Source organism: Orbicella faveolata, unplaced genomic scaffold (assembly GCF_042242905.1).
Source record: "Orbicella faveolata isolate gen_17 unplaced genomic scaffold, um_ofav_v1 contig_36, whole genome shotgun sequence".
Lineage (NCBI taxonomy): Eukaryota > Metazoa > Cnidaria > Anthozoa > Scleractinia > Merulinidae > Orbicella > Orbicella faveolata.
Genome location: NW_028301565.1, coordinates 15,746,840 through 15,759,755, shown reverse-complemented (window position 1 = coordinate 15,759,755; position 12,916 = coordinate 15,746,840). Strand labels below are relative to the sequence as shown.

Below are 12,916 nucleotides of genomic sequence, written 5' to 3'. Positions count from 1 at the left end.
ATTGTTTTCATCATGATAACTGAGTTATTGCGAGCTCTGAGCTAAGTCAGTATTGAGTCACTTAGATGCGCCAACATGGACAACAATTATAATTTGGAAGACCTTAATTTTAATGAATCGACATGCACCACAAGTCATCAACAATAACGAAATGTGACTGAAACTAAGCCAGCCATCTGCTGATACTACTCAGTTCTAATATAAACCAGTAAGAGTGATAAAAATTTGCGACACTCTTCGTTTTCATACTTCACTCTCTAGACATTTAAGGAAAAAAAAAAAAACGCTTACCGTTCTCTTGATTCTCTCTTTATTTACCGGCCGGGAGAAGCCATCATCCAATGGATAGCTTAATATGTTTTGTGAATCGTTACCTGGACATCCTTTACCCTCATCGCTCGTCAAATAGGTAAAACAAACCCAGGTATTTCTTCACCCTCAATTTATATGCCAAAACATTCCCATGAACAAAACAGTTTCTGTTTCTTGAGAGGACTTAAATGGCTGGCTTCGTTAAATTAAAAGGCACTAGTAAGGGATGGTTAATGAGGTTCGTACGTTACCTTCATAAGATTTCAACCAAGTGCTTTGAAGATATGAGCAAACTATCAGAGACACGAGTAATAGCTTGAGAGCGTTATTTGCCATGTTCTAAGATAAACTAATCCTTCTGAAAGATAACCAATATTCTGTCATTTGTCTTGCTATTGTGAACAGAATCAATACAAATGTATTTGCAAGTGTTATGTGTAGGTAGCAGATTCCAGTTAGATACACGTTTGTTGCCTAGGATACCACAACAGGAGACTGAACTGACAAATATTTAGTTATAGTTTTCCTAGTCCATATTTGTACTTACCGTTGTTAAATGTTACTCCTGTATACCAAGGATATATTTCAATTAATTTTTTTTTATGCTCTCTATATCCTTAACCTCCCTTTTTGACCTTTTTCTTTCTTTGTATTTCTTTTTCCTTTCACTGTCGCTGAAAGTACAAGTAACAAAATACTACTTTATAATATTTATCAGTTCAACTACAGATCTGCACTACTCTTCTAACTCTGAACTAACTTTGAAAAAGAAACAGAATGTTCAAAACAGGTCAACAAGGTTTCCAAGACGTTCGGTTTGAAATGCGTCTCTAGGGTTTCAAACAGAAGTCTAAAGGAAAACAGTTACTTAAGTTCAGTTATGTATACGTATTTCCGTTCTTTTTTTTTTTTTAATTGAATGCGTTCTGTCATCCATCAGACTGAAGCAAGAGTCGGTCGCTGAGGAAACTAGCTAAGACTTAAGAAAAAACGACTCCTCAGTTTTCCTGGTAACGACATCGATTGAAACCTTGAACTTCATTGGTTCACGGAAGCTGAGAGCGTTTGAACTGTTACATCCTGGAGCACTGCAGGCCATTTAGAAAAGTTCAAAGTTTTAATTGCGGACTTTTTTTAATGGAAGACTTCAACATAGTTGGGAGCATTTCCTTGCTGTTCTTTATGAGTTATTTGGTGCTGTGCCAAGGTACGTGAGTCACACAAACACGATTAAGTCGTGTTGTTTATCCATGTGACACGGATCATTATTCCGCTTACAAAAGGAACTTCACTGATTGCTGTATTACATATGGTAGCTGAAAATTACTTTCTAAGTCATTTTACGTGCTATTTTTTTAACGTCTTACAAGCAAAATTAAGCAAAACAACGTCTGAATGGGGTGTGAGAGAATCTACTACCCTTATACTTTTTTGCATATGGTTTTCTAAGTATTCTGTGAGGCTAATAATATATATGCATATTAATTATATACTGACATGAAAACATAAAATACTAATAGTCAGATTGTCTGGTGTCTGGCGATATACACATCGCATTTTGATTTTATTCTTCGTACATAGTCTAAACACTTCAATGTAGAAGTCTGTTGTTTGATTGCAAATGGACAAAGGACGCAAAAAGGAATACATTACAGGAGAGAACAATAGTTTTGCCTAAAAATACTTTGGCGCCAAAACATCAGTTTATATTCAGGATGTTTTGCGCCTTAAGCTCGCAAGATATTTAGGAAAAAAAGAAGATAGAAAGTAGGGCATTATCAGTGTTTTATCTGAAGTATACGACACTCAACTTGTCCAACAAAGTAACTAAACATCGTCAAAAACCAATGTTATAATATGCACGGTCGAGTTCACCCTTAATTTCTCGCGCGTTTGTTTGACTACAATTTGCAATGCAGTTTTTTAACGAATGTTTGATCAAGTGTAACGATTTTCCTATAAACGTATATACAGAATAGTGATAGAGGTTGTTTATGTTTGAAACTATGAAGCGTTCCGTTTTACATGTCGCTGGATTCTTAGCACGTCTGCAAAGTACCTTGCTTTGTGTTCTGTATGTGGCAGGTAATTTGTTACTGAAATTCATATTTCTCTAGTCTGTTATATTTTCTTAAGAACATAATACTTATCAATGACGTGTTGATCGTACTAGTAAGCCTACAAAGCTAAGGAAGCGCTAAAGCATTCTCTGTATAAAGCTAAGCTTCTTCTTTGTCTCTCGACTCAAAAGCGTCACATGGATTTCTGTCAAGTTTGTGCAGGTCGAGTCGACTTCAGCAGTAAAATTCTTGTCGAATATTCTGCGAGAACTTGGTAACGGATGTATTCTTTACAAGGCGGGAAATAAAGCCATCTATCTAGCACATAAATGCAGGCGTCGATTCAAAGTGCATAGAAAATTTAAACTATAGAAAGAGTGTAGAGTATAATACTTGCAGAGGGGGCTGAGGATAAAAGTAACTTTAATCAACCGACTTAATTCTTGACGAATATCTTGCGCCATCTAGGTAACGGTCTTGTCTTGAGAGTCTTTACGAGGCGGGACATGTAATTAATGCGTCCGTAAAGCACATAACTGCAGGCGTAGGTCGATCAGTTTAAAGTTGATAAACAAAATAGAAACCACAGAAAGAATGTCGAGCAACGTACTGCTCGCAGACAGGGCTGAGCTGAAATCAATCCAACACATTTTCAGGGGGAAAGCCATTTTTCTAATGTGAGTGTCCTACTGTGTTTACTGGAATATCAAGTGGAAATGGCTATGATCAGTTTCATTTCTAAAAAGTAGACATAATAATTCTTTTGTTCTCAGTAATTTATGACAACACTAACCGCGTGATCGTAATCAATCACCCGTATCATTTGTCCTTATCATTTTTCTTACTGTGCAGTAAATAACACAAGAATATGGTTAACTAAAAATAAGTGAACACCTATGATTGCCTCCTAGCCACCGAATGGAAGGTGCATCCACTGAAAGCTACATAGTCTAAATGACTGCCATTAAAGGGTGTCCAAGCGTATAGGGGTCCGTATAGGTTATCCCTGCATATCCCTAGCGCACATTTCACGTTTAGATTTCTTTTAGACTCGATCGATTCTGCAGACTATTTTAGACTAAATTCGTCACGCGTAAATTTCCACTGCTTAATTATTCTGGTAACATTTCGCTTTTTACGCACAAGTCTAGTAATTTCAGAATTTTGTTTTGCAAGTGCTATAGTGAAGTACACGAACGGACACTCAGTCACCACCAGAAGATACGATTCAAACTTAGCATCCTTTTTCCGGCTTTTTTTTTCTTGTTCCTTGTGTTAATTCTGGCTGTCATCCTTAATCTTTCCCCTCTGCAGCTGCCGTCGACGCTGACGAATGCACCCAGTATACTAAATTAACCAGCGAATATCGGAGTATCACCTACTACGACTTTAAAGTCGAGAGATGTGATAACCAGTTACAGCCCGGCTGGTACAGGTTTACGGAGCAGGCTGGACGCATGATGCCCACGAAATGTGTGGCCAAGTTTCACTGCGGGGCCTACGGTCCTGGCTGGCTGGACGGCGACCATCCTTTGCCCCAGGATGGGAGGGTGAGCCGACGAGTGTGCTTTCATCTTGAAGGAGAGTGCTGTAAGGAGTGGATATTTATTAATGTCAGGAATTGCGGTAATTTCATGGTATACCAATTGAAGCCTCCACCCAAATGTCCGCTAAGGTATTGCGGGGACACCGTCAAAGAAACTAGTTCCAGTATTGTGGAAGGTAAGTGGTAGCAGCTACTGGAGTGATCACTGATTATGACTTTTCCACTGGCTCACTGGCTGTCTGACTGACTACCTGACTGACTGAATCTCTGACTGACATAGTAACTGACTGATTTCAATATGCTGATTCACTTACTTACTGGCTTACCGAAAAACAGATTTAGCGACTACATGACTGACGGGATGGTCGACTTAGTGGGTGACTGCCTGACTGACACACTAACTGACTGAGATGCTAATTCACGTATTCACTGAATTGCAGAATAACTGACCGTCTGACTGACTGACTGAATGGCTGGCTGGCTGGCTGACTGACTGACTGACTGACTGACGTGCTAATGACAGTTGCCCCACTTAATAGGGCTGACTAGCTGCCGGATCACTGACTGACTGACTGGCACAAAACGTTTTGGCTGATTGAGAGAGGACTGACAAACAGACGGGCTGGCAGGCTCCTAATACGTTTATCATCTTGAATATGCAGCTCCCCTCGAGTGCAAGAATCACGGCGTGCTAGACGCTATGAACAGAGCAGAGGGATTTTATGACCCTTTTTTATCACTGACTGACATTGGACTTACTCCTGGATGGTACAGGTTTAAAGATGAAGCGGGTAAGTAACTAGCCTTGTTATCCCCCCCCCCCCGCCCCCGCATATCCCCAGAATAAGCCTCCTTAGATGTCATTAAAGTCCTCTATTAGTACGCTCCTTCATAACCCATGGGCCTCTGTTTAGATTTGGCTCTAAAATATGCCCCCCCCCCCCCGCTTTGAAGAGTTTGGCTCTATTTACAATTGCAGTATGTTCAAAAACTGTTTTCGTGTTCCAATGAGAACTAAAAAGGAACTTGCTTTGTGTTTCATGTCGCTTAATTACTTAAGCCTCTTTTCTTACAATATGTTCTACAACAATAAAATTTGCAGCATTTGTCGACAATCCGCTCATTCTGATGCTTCCATTCCCGAAGGGGGCAGGGGGGGGGGTTACTCCCAGATATAAGCTATATGGGTATGTGTTGCTGTGAAGGGTATTGTTTTCAGGCGGTTTAGTCTGGGATAGGGCATAGAAATCTGGCAATTTTGATCTAGAATGGGGTATCATTTAACGGAGAAGTGGCCAGTGTATAAACATTTAATCTAGACCAGGAGCTAGCTAGCTTTATCCTGGGTTCTTTGATAGAAATTAAACTCGGAGGTGACTTTCCGTTCCCGCCGGGAGCCTGTTCGCAGGCTGCTCCCGCCCCGATCACTTTGCTCTCCGAATTCTTCTGTTTCGCGCTCGCCGGAATTTTTTTCCGTCCTCGCCGGGAACCTGTTCGCGGGCTAGTTGGGCTATGATAGTGATAAAGTTTCTGTATTCAAAATAGACAGTCGGGGATAGAGTAGGGGTTAGTAAGTGCCTAGTCTAGAATAGGGTTGCAAAATCAAGCTGATCATGGTCTAGTATAGGTAAGGATTTCAGTGGCCCAGAGGCACACCCCCACCCAAAGATATACCGAGTACCTCCCCCGGACTTCCATTCTTATGACCTTTCTGGTCTCGATAGGACTTGAGATGGCGGATAAATGCGTCAAGTTGTATCACTGTGGCACCCACGCAACTGGCTGGCTGAAAGACGGTCATCCTGCTCATTCCGACGGCGCAGTGCTCAGAGAAGTCTGTTTTCACTGGCTCGGTAATTGCTGTTACTTCAAACAACAAATTTTGGTCCGTCGGTGTAAAAATTTCTACGTCTATGAATTCCCTGGAACCGGGAAAAGCTTCCTGCGATACTGCGGCAATGGTACTGCTGTTCATAATCACTGGAAGAAACAATGACCCTCTTGCAATCGCTTCGCTACAATATAAAATTAAACGACGAAAATTTTGTTTTTAGCAATTAAGAGGGTCGTAAATTAAAACATAGCCTGCGTGACAGGTATAGGCAGGAATAGCAGAAAAAAATGGAGTCATCGAATAATGATTATAAGGGATCTAGGGCGGAGAACAGGCAGCAGCCAACAAATAATTCTCTTTTCTCGCCACGACGGTAAACGAAAACTGTTATTAGCTTCGAAGTAATGATGTATCTTGCTGCGCAAATAATGTCCGTATATAATGCTGTTAAAGTGATATCCCATTTTCAGACATGACAAAAAATCCATTAGAAAGTACGTTTTGCTTGTTGGTTATGTAAGCCGGATATACTGCTGGATACTATACAAATATTGGAAAAAATGAGTGAAAAATCCTTAATAATATGTTAATACAGTAATATAGCATGTGCTTAAGTAGAAATAAAAGGTTTGTGTTTATGCTATGATAAAATATCGATCACATAAGATCATTATAATGCCCTTAACCTGTTTTAGAGATCCTCAAGAGATCCTCAGATTGTAGCGGAAACGGGTGCAAGGTATGAAGGAGGAAGAAACAAATGCTTGTGACATCGCCAATTTCGTCAACCTCCAACCGCCTTGTTTGCGAGAGGCAATTTACAGCTTAAATTGCCAACAAAAGGTTTGCTCACTGCATCTTGATATACTCATGGACACCATCATGGACTCGCGTACATGTAGTATGAAAAGCCTTTTATTTTGTTTTAAAGTGGAAAACGTACATAAAATCAGACGATTTCACTCGTTTCCAGGAACGATTCCATGTGTGAGCAAACTGTTGAAGAAAACTGGGCAAACCAGTAACACAAAAAAAAACTGACAAATAAATCAACAAATACGCACAAAAGTTAACAGTTTGTTTAAAGCTGAATATTTATCTCCCGTGTTTTCATGCGTGCTGTATAAAAGTCTTTGAGAAAGTATTGATGTAAGGTTGAGATAGTAAAACATTTACAGAGATAAACAAAGCACTATTTAAAGTTTTTACCATTATCCATTACACCTCTTACCTACAGTTTTTATTTTCCCCATAAATAAACCAACAAATTGTATCAAAAGAATAATTATGTCTCGATATAGCGTCACACGTTCTGTACAGCACCAAAACGAAAATACAAATAATCTACAAAGTCAAATTTACATCACCTTCGGTTTGGTTAGTTCACTGCATTGCTATTTATGTGTAAGTAATTAAAGACTGTTGAGTTGTTCTATTGCTAAAAAAATACCGTTCATCATAGTCTTACCGCTTAGAATACACGAAGCAACAATTATAGTGATAATTTACAACCACCCTATCCAGAGTTTCAGTGATCAATGTTATTCACCAGTTTCGTACATTACCTACCGATCAAGGGTCTTAAATCTTCACACTCGTTATTTTTTTAAGCATTAAACAAGCGCACATTGTAAAAATTTCCTAAGTTAAACCTTCCCCTTTAATTGTAGCTAATGAAATAACAGTTCTGTGTTGCCCTATATGAATGAAACACAATTATTCGTGGAGTAAATCGTGGAGTGAGTATTACGATCGTGCGACATGTAGTGTTGGAGTCACCATCAAGGCAGTACAATCAGATGACAAAATATAAGTGTCTGTGACTTGGCGTGAGAGTGTATTAAACATGAAGTTATCCAGAAGGGGCCATTTAATCTTGCTCGCAACTGACTATGTACCTGAAGTGGAACAAACGAAATAGGACTGTTAGATAAAGTCAAAAGTATGCCAAAATTGCTAAAAAAAAAAAAGCCATTGTTTACAACGTACCCTTTATTTTTGATAACTCCACGGCACTTTACAAGCACGGAATACCTGAGGACCCACACGGGCCTCCAACCTTGGACCGGTACATTTTCACAGCCTTCTGTCAGCACTTCTTGCAGACTCTCTTTGGTCAGGATGTCTGCGGAAAGTTTGTAAAAGAGAATACCACTTGATATCTTTTCGATTTAAAATGAATTTGAAGAAATCTATTTATCTATTTATCAATTCCATTATTGCAACATAGTTTACATTTGGTGTAGATGGCTCGCTGATACCCGGAATTCAGAAAATTTTTAACTAGCAGTCCATGGTTCTCCGTTTTTTGTATTTCTCGTGTTTGTCTGGTTTCCGTAGTTCTTCACTCGGTTCCTGTGGTTTTTGAGGCTATCTCGGTTGTCCAGGCTTGGTTGTCATGATACATGTACTGAGTTACGTCATTGTTCTTCCCAAGGTACTTCACTGGCCCTTGTGGTTTTCTGGTTCCAGTCAAAAGGGCGGATCCAGGATTTTTCTTAGGAGGGGGTGCACCACTAAGGAATGGCGTAACTGACTAGTGAGGTAAACAACTTTTAAAAGCGAATACGAAGAAGGCTTCATCTCAGGGAGGGGTACGCTCCTCCTGCGCCCTCCCCCTAGATCCGCCCCTGAAACATGGTTTTCATGTTTCTCGTGGTTCCAGTGCTTCTCTTGGTTATCTTGGATGTCATGGCCAGTTCCCTCTTTCTTGTGGTCCATATCGTTCTGTTGGTTCCCTCGTCGTCGTTGTGGTTCTCTTTGCTCTTATTGTCTTGGATTGTCTTGTGTTGTCTTCATGTGGTTCTTGCGATTCTCTAGTTCTTAAGGTTGTCAAGGGTCCCGTTGTCACTGTGGTTCTCCACGTTAGGTTCTGGTTATTTATGTTGGGTCCACGAGAATCACGGCAAACAAACAACCACAACATCTACAAGCAGCACGAGAACTACAAAAACCACTTGTAAGAAACAGAGAACTAAGAGGACTAGAAAGCCACTGACACTCTACTGAGGGGCACGAGACCTTAAGCGTGGTTAATAAAGTTTCCACTGTACTTCTAATATTATAGCTTACTTTACTTTTTGTTTATTCACGTACCTTTTGGATCGGCATGTGTCAGCAGTTGAATATCATGTTTCTCACTAAATGCCACAAGCTCCTGCAGAACGCAATATACCAAATAAATAATTTGTAATGTTAGAACTCTCCCGATAATCTAGGTACATCCGTCTGTCACGTTTTCTGATGTAGCCTTCAAATGTTGGCAACCATTGTGATATCTAAAGACGACATATGCCACTGTACTTGATGGCTTCCCACCTTTATCTCGTTCACCATACACCTAAAATACACTTAACAGGTTGTAACTTGCTTTTGAAAAACCTCTTTAATATGCGCATTTAAATGTCGCCTCCCGTTTCTGGTCAACTCTTCTATTAAATTTAACAAGTGTTAGGTACCTTTGGCATGACACAACAAGAAGCAAGATTGACTTGGTTGATCTGAGGCTTCACCTGAAACAAGACACAACATAACATACTTTAAGAAGGCCATCGATAACATCAGTTAGTTATAAGTGCTTTTAAGCATTAAATAACGCTATTCCACTTGAATAGGTGCCATGAGTGTTTCATGTACATGTACATGGGCACTGTCACTTTTCATGCTTCTTTCAAAACATGAAGAGAAAACTACAGCAGGAAGATACATTTTTTTGTAATCTTAAAAATTGTAATGCTGACAATGTAAACAGTCACAAATGAATACAGCACTACAGAGAAAGAGTCAAGTATGATGGGCAAGACCACACATGTCACCAATAAAAAAATCTAACTTGTCATTTGCAAACATATTGTACATAACTTTGTATTTCTTACTCGTGCCCATTCGTAAAGTTTTTCCAGTATGTTTTTGTCCAAGTCACATACACCCAAACTGTCCACATATCCACTGTCTAGCAAACACTCCATTTCCTAACATAACCAATTGAAAACATTCACTGGTTAGTTCATTCCAAATATTCTAACCATAACAAATTTCGAATGCACATGCACAGAGCTCTGTACACGTACATATGGATCTTGCAAAATTACTATAAATGATTTTAAGAATGAACACGCGTACATGTATACTTCTTTCCTTGGTTGCATTCGTCAATTTTAATTACTGCTGCGGCTACTTATTAATAATAATGTCTGATGTGTATTTCTTGGTTATGAAGACTTACCTCCCAGAAACCTTTTAGCACCTTTAAATTCTCTTCACCTTGTAAATTTTCAGGTAATGCCAAGAACAATGTCTCCACAGATTCCACTCCAAGCTCACACATAGCTTTTGCACCCAAGATAAAATTAACATAAGGTTATTATGGGTGTCAAAGAAGATCAAATGGGCGGAGAGGCACCTGGCAGAGGTACCCAATTGACAACAAAGTCAGTATGACAGTCAAGTGTCTTGCACAAGAACACAGCACATAACAGTAACCTTTGCTCAAGGCTCCAACTTGAACAGCTCAATCTAGAGTCCAGCTGGCTACCGACAAGGTCACTGCCTGTACCTCCCTCCTAATTTGGGAGTCAAACACTGTACGAGCGAAAAAGAAGACAGTCTAGAGTATTCACCATGGTTAATACGAGCAGCATTACCTCTAAATAATGCATCTTGGATGATAGCAGGTCTGAGGTCAACTGCAAACACTTTCACTGAAAGGAAAAAAGTAAATAGTAATGCTATTTGTTAAATACAAAAGCCATGTAAATTAACAAATAATAAAAATTATTTTAGAAATTGTACATATATGTACACATTACAACTGTAAATGTATAACTGCAAATGTTTAATCCAGGCAAATATTTCTTTTTGTGACCATATGTGTACATGTGTACATTTAACATTGACAGCTTTATTACTCATATTAATAATTTTACGCCAGGCTCCATTTAAGTGATACAGCTGTCACATGTATTTACCAGAAATCTTAAGATGCTCTCTCTCTCCTCGCTCTATTCTCTCCACAAAATTTTTGTTGACACACCTTATTGCTTTTCTCTGCAAATAGAAAATTAAATTAAATTACATTTAAAGATGTTACCCAGCCTGCAATCAGATGCTCCTCTCTGTTCTTGGAAAAAGAAACACAAGAGGTTCTGCTTGCAGGATGGATATTACCACATTATGATTGGTACTAACTGGAACATAACCATCACATTAGCACTGGACCTGCAGAAAGCTCTCTCGGATAAGTAGATTAGAAATTATTTCAAAATGCAGGGGGGAGGAATTTGTGATAAGAAATACACCAAGCATTCAGATATAGCCAAGAAATCAAAAAATCCGTAATGGGAAGGGATTTTTTTCTAATTTCCCCACCTCAGGAAATTCCAATCCTTTCTGTGAGGAGGAGGGGAAGGGGGAGGGGGGGGGGGGGGAAGTGTGGATATTTTCAGCAACTGCACAATTTTACATTTATTTTGGGAATAGACCAATTTAGTCTTGCCTTACAGTCTTCCCATTTGATTACTCCATGTCACAACCAGAGTAGATTGTGGGAGTATCTTTGCAGAAATCGGTATAATATCAGAAATCTGCAGACAACTTAACTGTGAGGGTTGGCCACAGCATGACATGCTACATGTGTAAGGAGGATGTTTTAATGGCATTGTCAGATTTAATACATTGTATCAACTGACAAGAGATTGTTATCAAACATAACTTACTGGGCTAAACTCCTGCTCATTGTTGTTTACCGGCAGCAAACCACTACTTAGGGTTGTTCCAATGCTCTCTGAAAGCTAAGAAAAATAGTAGGATCTTAGACCTGGCATTGATCAATTTCCATGTTTCCCCTTCTTTTATTTGCAAAACTTACCTTACTAATACAATACTTTCAGTACAGACTACTTGTCTCACTAACAGTAGTTTTATACTGCACACAACCCACTGTTGTGATTGTTTTTTATTTTTCAGTTGGAAATGTAATCCTAGAATTCCTGTACATTTTGGATATTTAATCTCTTTAGAATCACTTTAAATGTAGTACATTAACGTTCTACTATCTCCAATTTTTAGTCCAAGAACTGGAAATTGAATTATGAATGCTAAACACCATTGACCTTTTTTGGTAGGTTTGCAGATTTAGGAAAAACAGTTACAGTTATTGGATTCCCTAACTTGTTCCTTAATTCCGAGAAATAGCAGTTCACATCACTGCCCTTAAAATTAAGGAAATGCTAACAGACGAGCATGACACTGCAATTATTTTGTTTGAAAACAAACTATTTTCTAGTTATACTGCCTTTGATCAATGCATTGCCTGTTACCATAATATTTCAGATACTTTCTCATGATGCAAAGCGAGAATCGAACGAAGAATTTATCGATTGTTTTGAACATGTTACTCTGCAAGAATTTTAGTTAAAACTGTCGAGTCACGATCGAATGTAGGAGGTACCTGTTTTTATCATGACCTCATTCTTCATTTGTACGGCAAAATATCGAACAGTTTCGATAAAAGAATAAATAAATAAATGAATTCCTATCATCTAGAACCTACAAGAATCTCAGTGATTAGTAATAAGAATTTTAACCTGCCTAAATCTTTGGCAGGTTTATTGCAGCCAATTGTGAAATCACGTTTCCCAGTGAAATTGAAAACGCCCAACCAAAAGCAGGAAGCTTTGCAAAGCTTTCATGCGCTTTTCCTTTACGAGGATAATGTCAATATTTTTTAATTATGGTTGCAGTATAAAGGTGAGGCTATTTAATAAGACAACAAACTGGTATCGCTACTGCATTTCTCATAAACCAAAGCACTGCACTATCCAGACTATCGTAAGTTGTCACTAACCTCATCAGCAGAACTCGGGGTTGTTTTTCTTTTGATTCTGTTCCAGTTGGAAATGTTTCCTCCGTGTATGTACAGCTTTTTCGCAAATTTAAGAGCTTCTTCTGAGCTGAATTTCGTGGCTAAACCTTCGCTAGTAACGCAGCCATTAGACGCCGGTTCGTTCGCCATTGTTCTAAACGTGCAAATGAATATCGCTGGCTCGTAGAGATACACAATTCCCAGGTAGCTTTGCTGGCTTCGTGTCACGAAACGTGGATTTTCCTTGCCCGTGAGTTACTCGTGTTCTTTAGAGCTATTCTGCCTTTTCTTCGTAAAACTGC

The 12,916-nt window shown here is 39.1% G+C and overlaps 2 protein-coding genes across 3 annotated transcripts; one reads left to right on the top strand and one right to left on the bottom strand.

Moving 5' to 3' along the window:
• The first annotated feature begins 911 nt into the window (after positions 1-911).
• Positions 912-6,403, top strand: LOC110055925 (uromodulin-like). Of its 2 annotated transcripts, none has more exons than XM_020762356.2 (4): positions 912-1,519; positions 3,687-4,094; positions 4,581-4,709; positions 5,643-6,403. In XM_020762356.2, exons 1-4 carry the CDS (start codon positions 1,450-1,452, stop codon positions 5,912-5,914), a joined length of 879 nt encoding a protein of 292 aa, XP_020618015.2. In that variant the 5' UTR covers positions 912-1,449; the 3' UTR covers positions 5,915-6,403. The 2 variants fall into 2 exon arrangements, with proteins under 2 accessions (XP_020618015.2, XP_020618014.2); XM_020762355.2 differs by lacking the exon at positions 912-1,519 and adding an exon at positions 2,229-2,397.
• Positions 6,404-6,649: 246 nt separating this feature from the next.
• On the bottom strand, positions 6,650-12,872 carry LOC110055926 (glutamate--cysteine ligase regulatory subunit-like). Its single transcript, XM_020762357.2, has 10 exons — positions 12,597-12,872; positions 11,467-11,541; positions 10,720-10,798; positions 10,396-10,452; positions 9,978-10,081; positions 9,628-9,723; positions 9,211-9,264; positions 8,849-8,909; positions 7,742-7,877; positions 6,650-7,650 (listed from the first exon to the last, which is right to left on the bottom strand). Exons 1-10 carry the CDS (start codon positions 12,762-12,764, stop codon positions 7,623-7,625), a joined length of 858 nt encoding a protein of 285 aa, XP_020618016.2. The 5' UTR covers positions 12,765-12,872; the 3' UTR covers positions 6,650-7,622.
• Between the last annotated feature and the right edge of the window lie 44 nt (positions 12,873-12,916).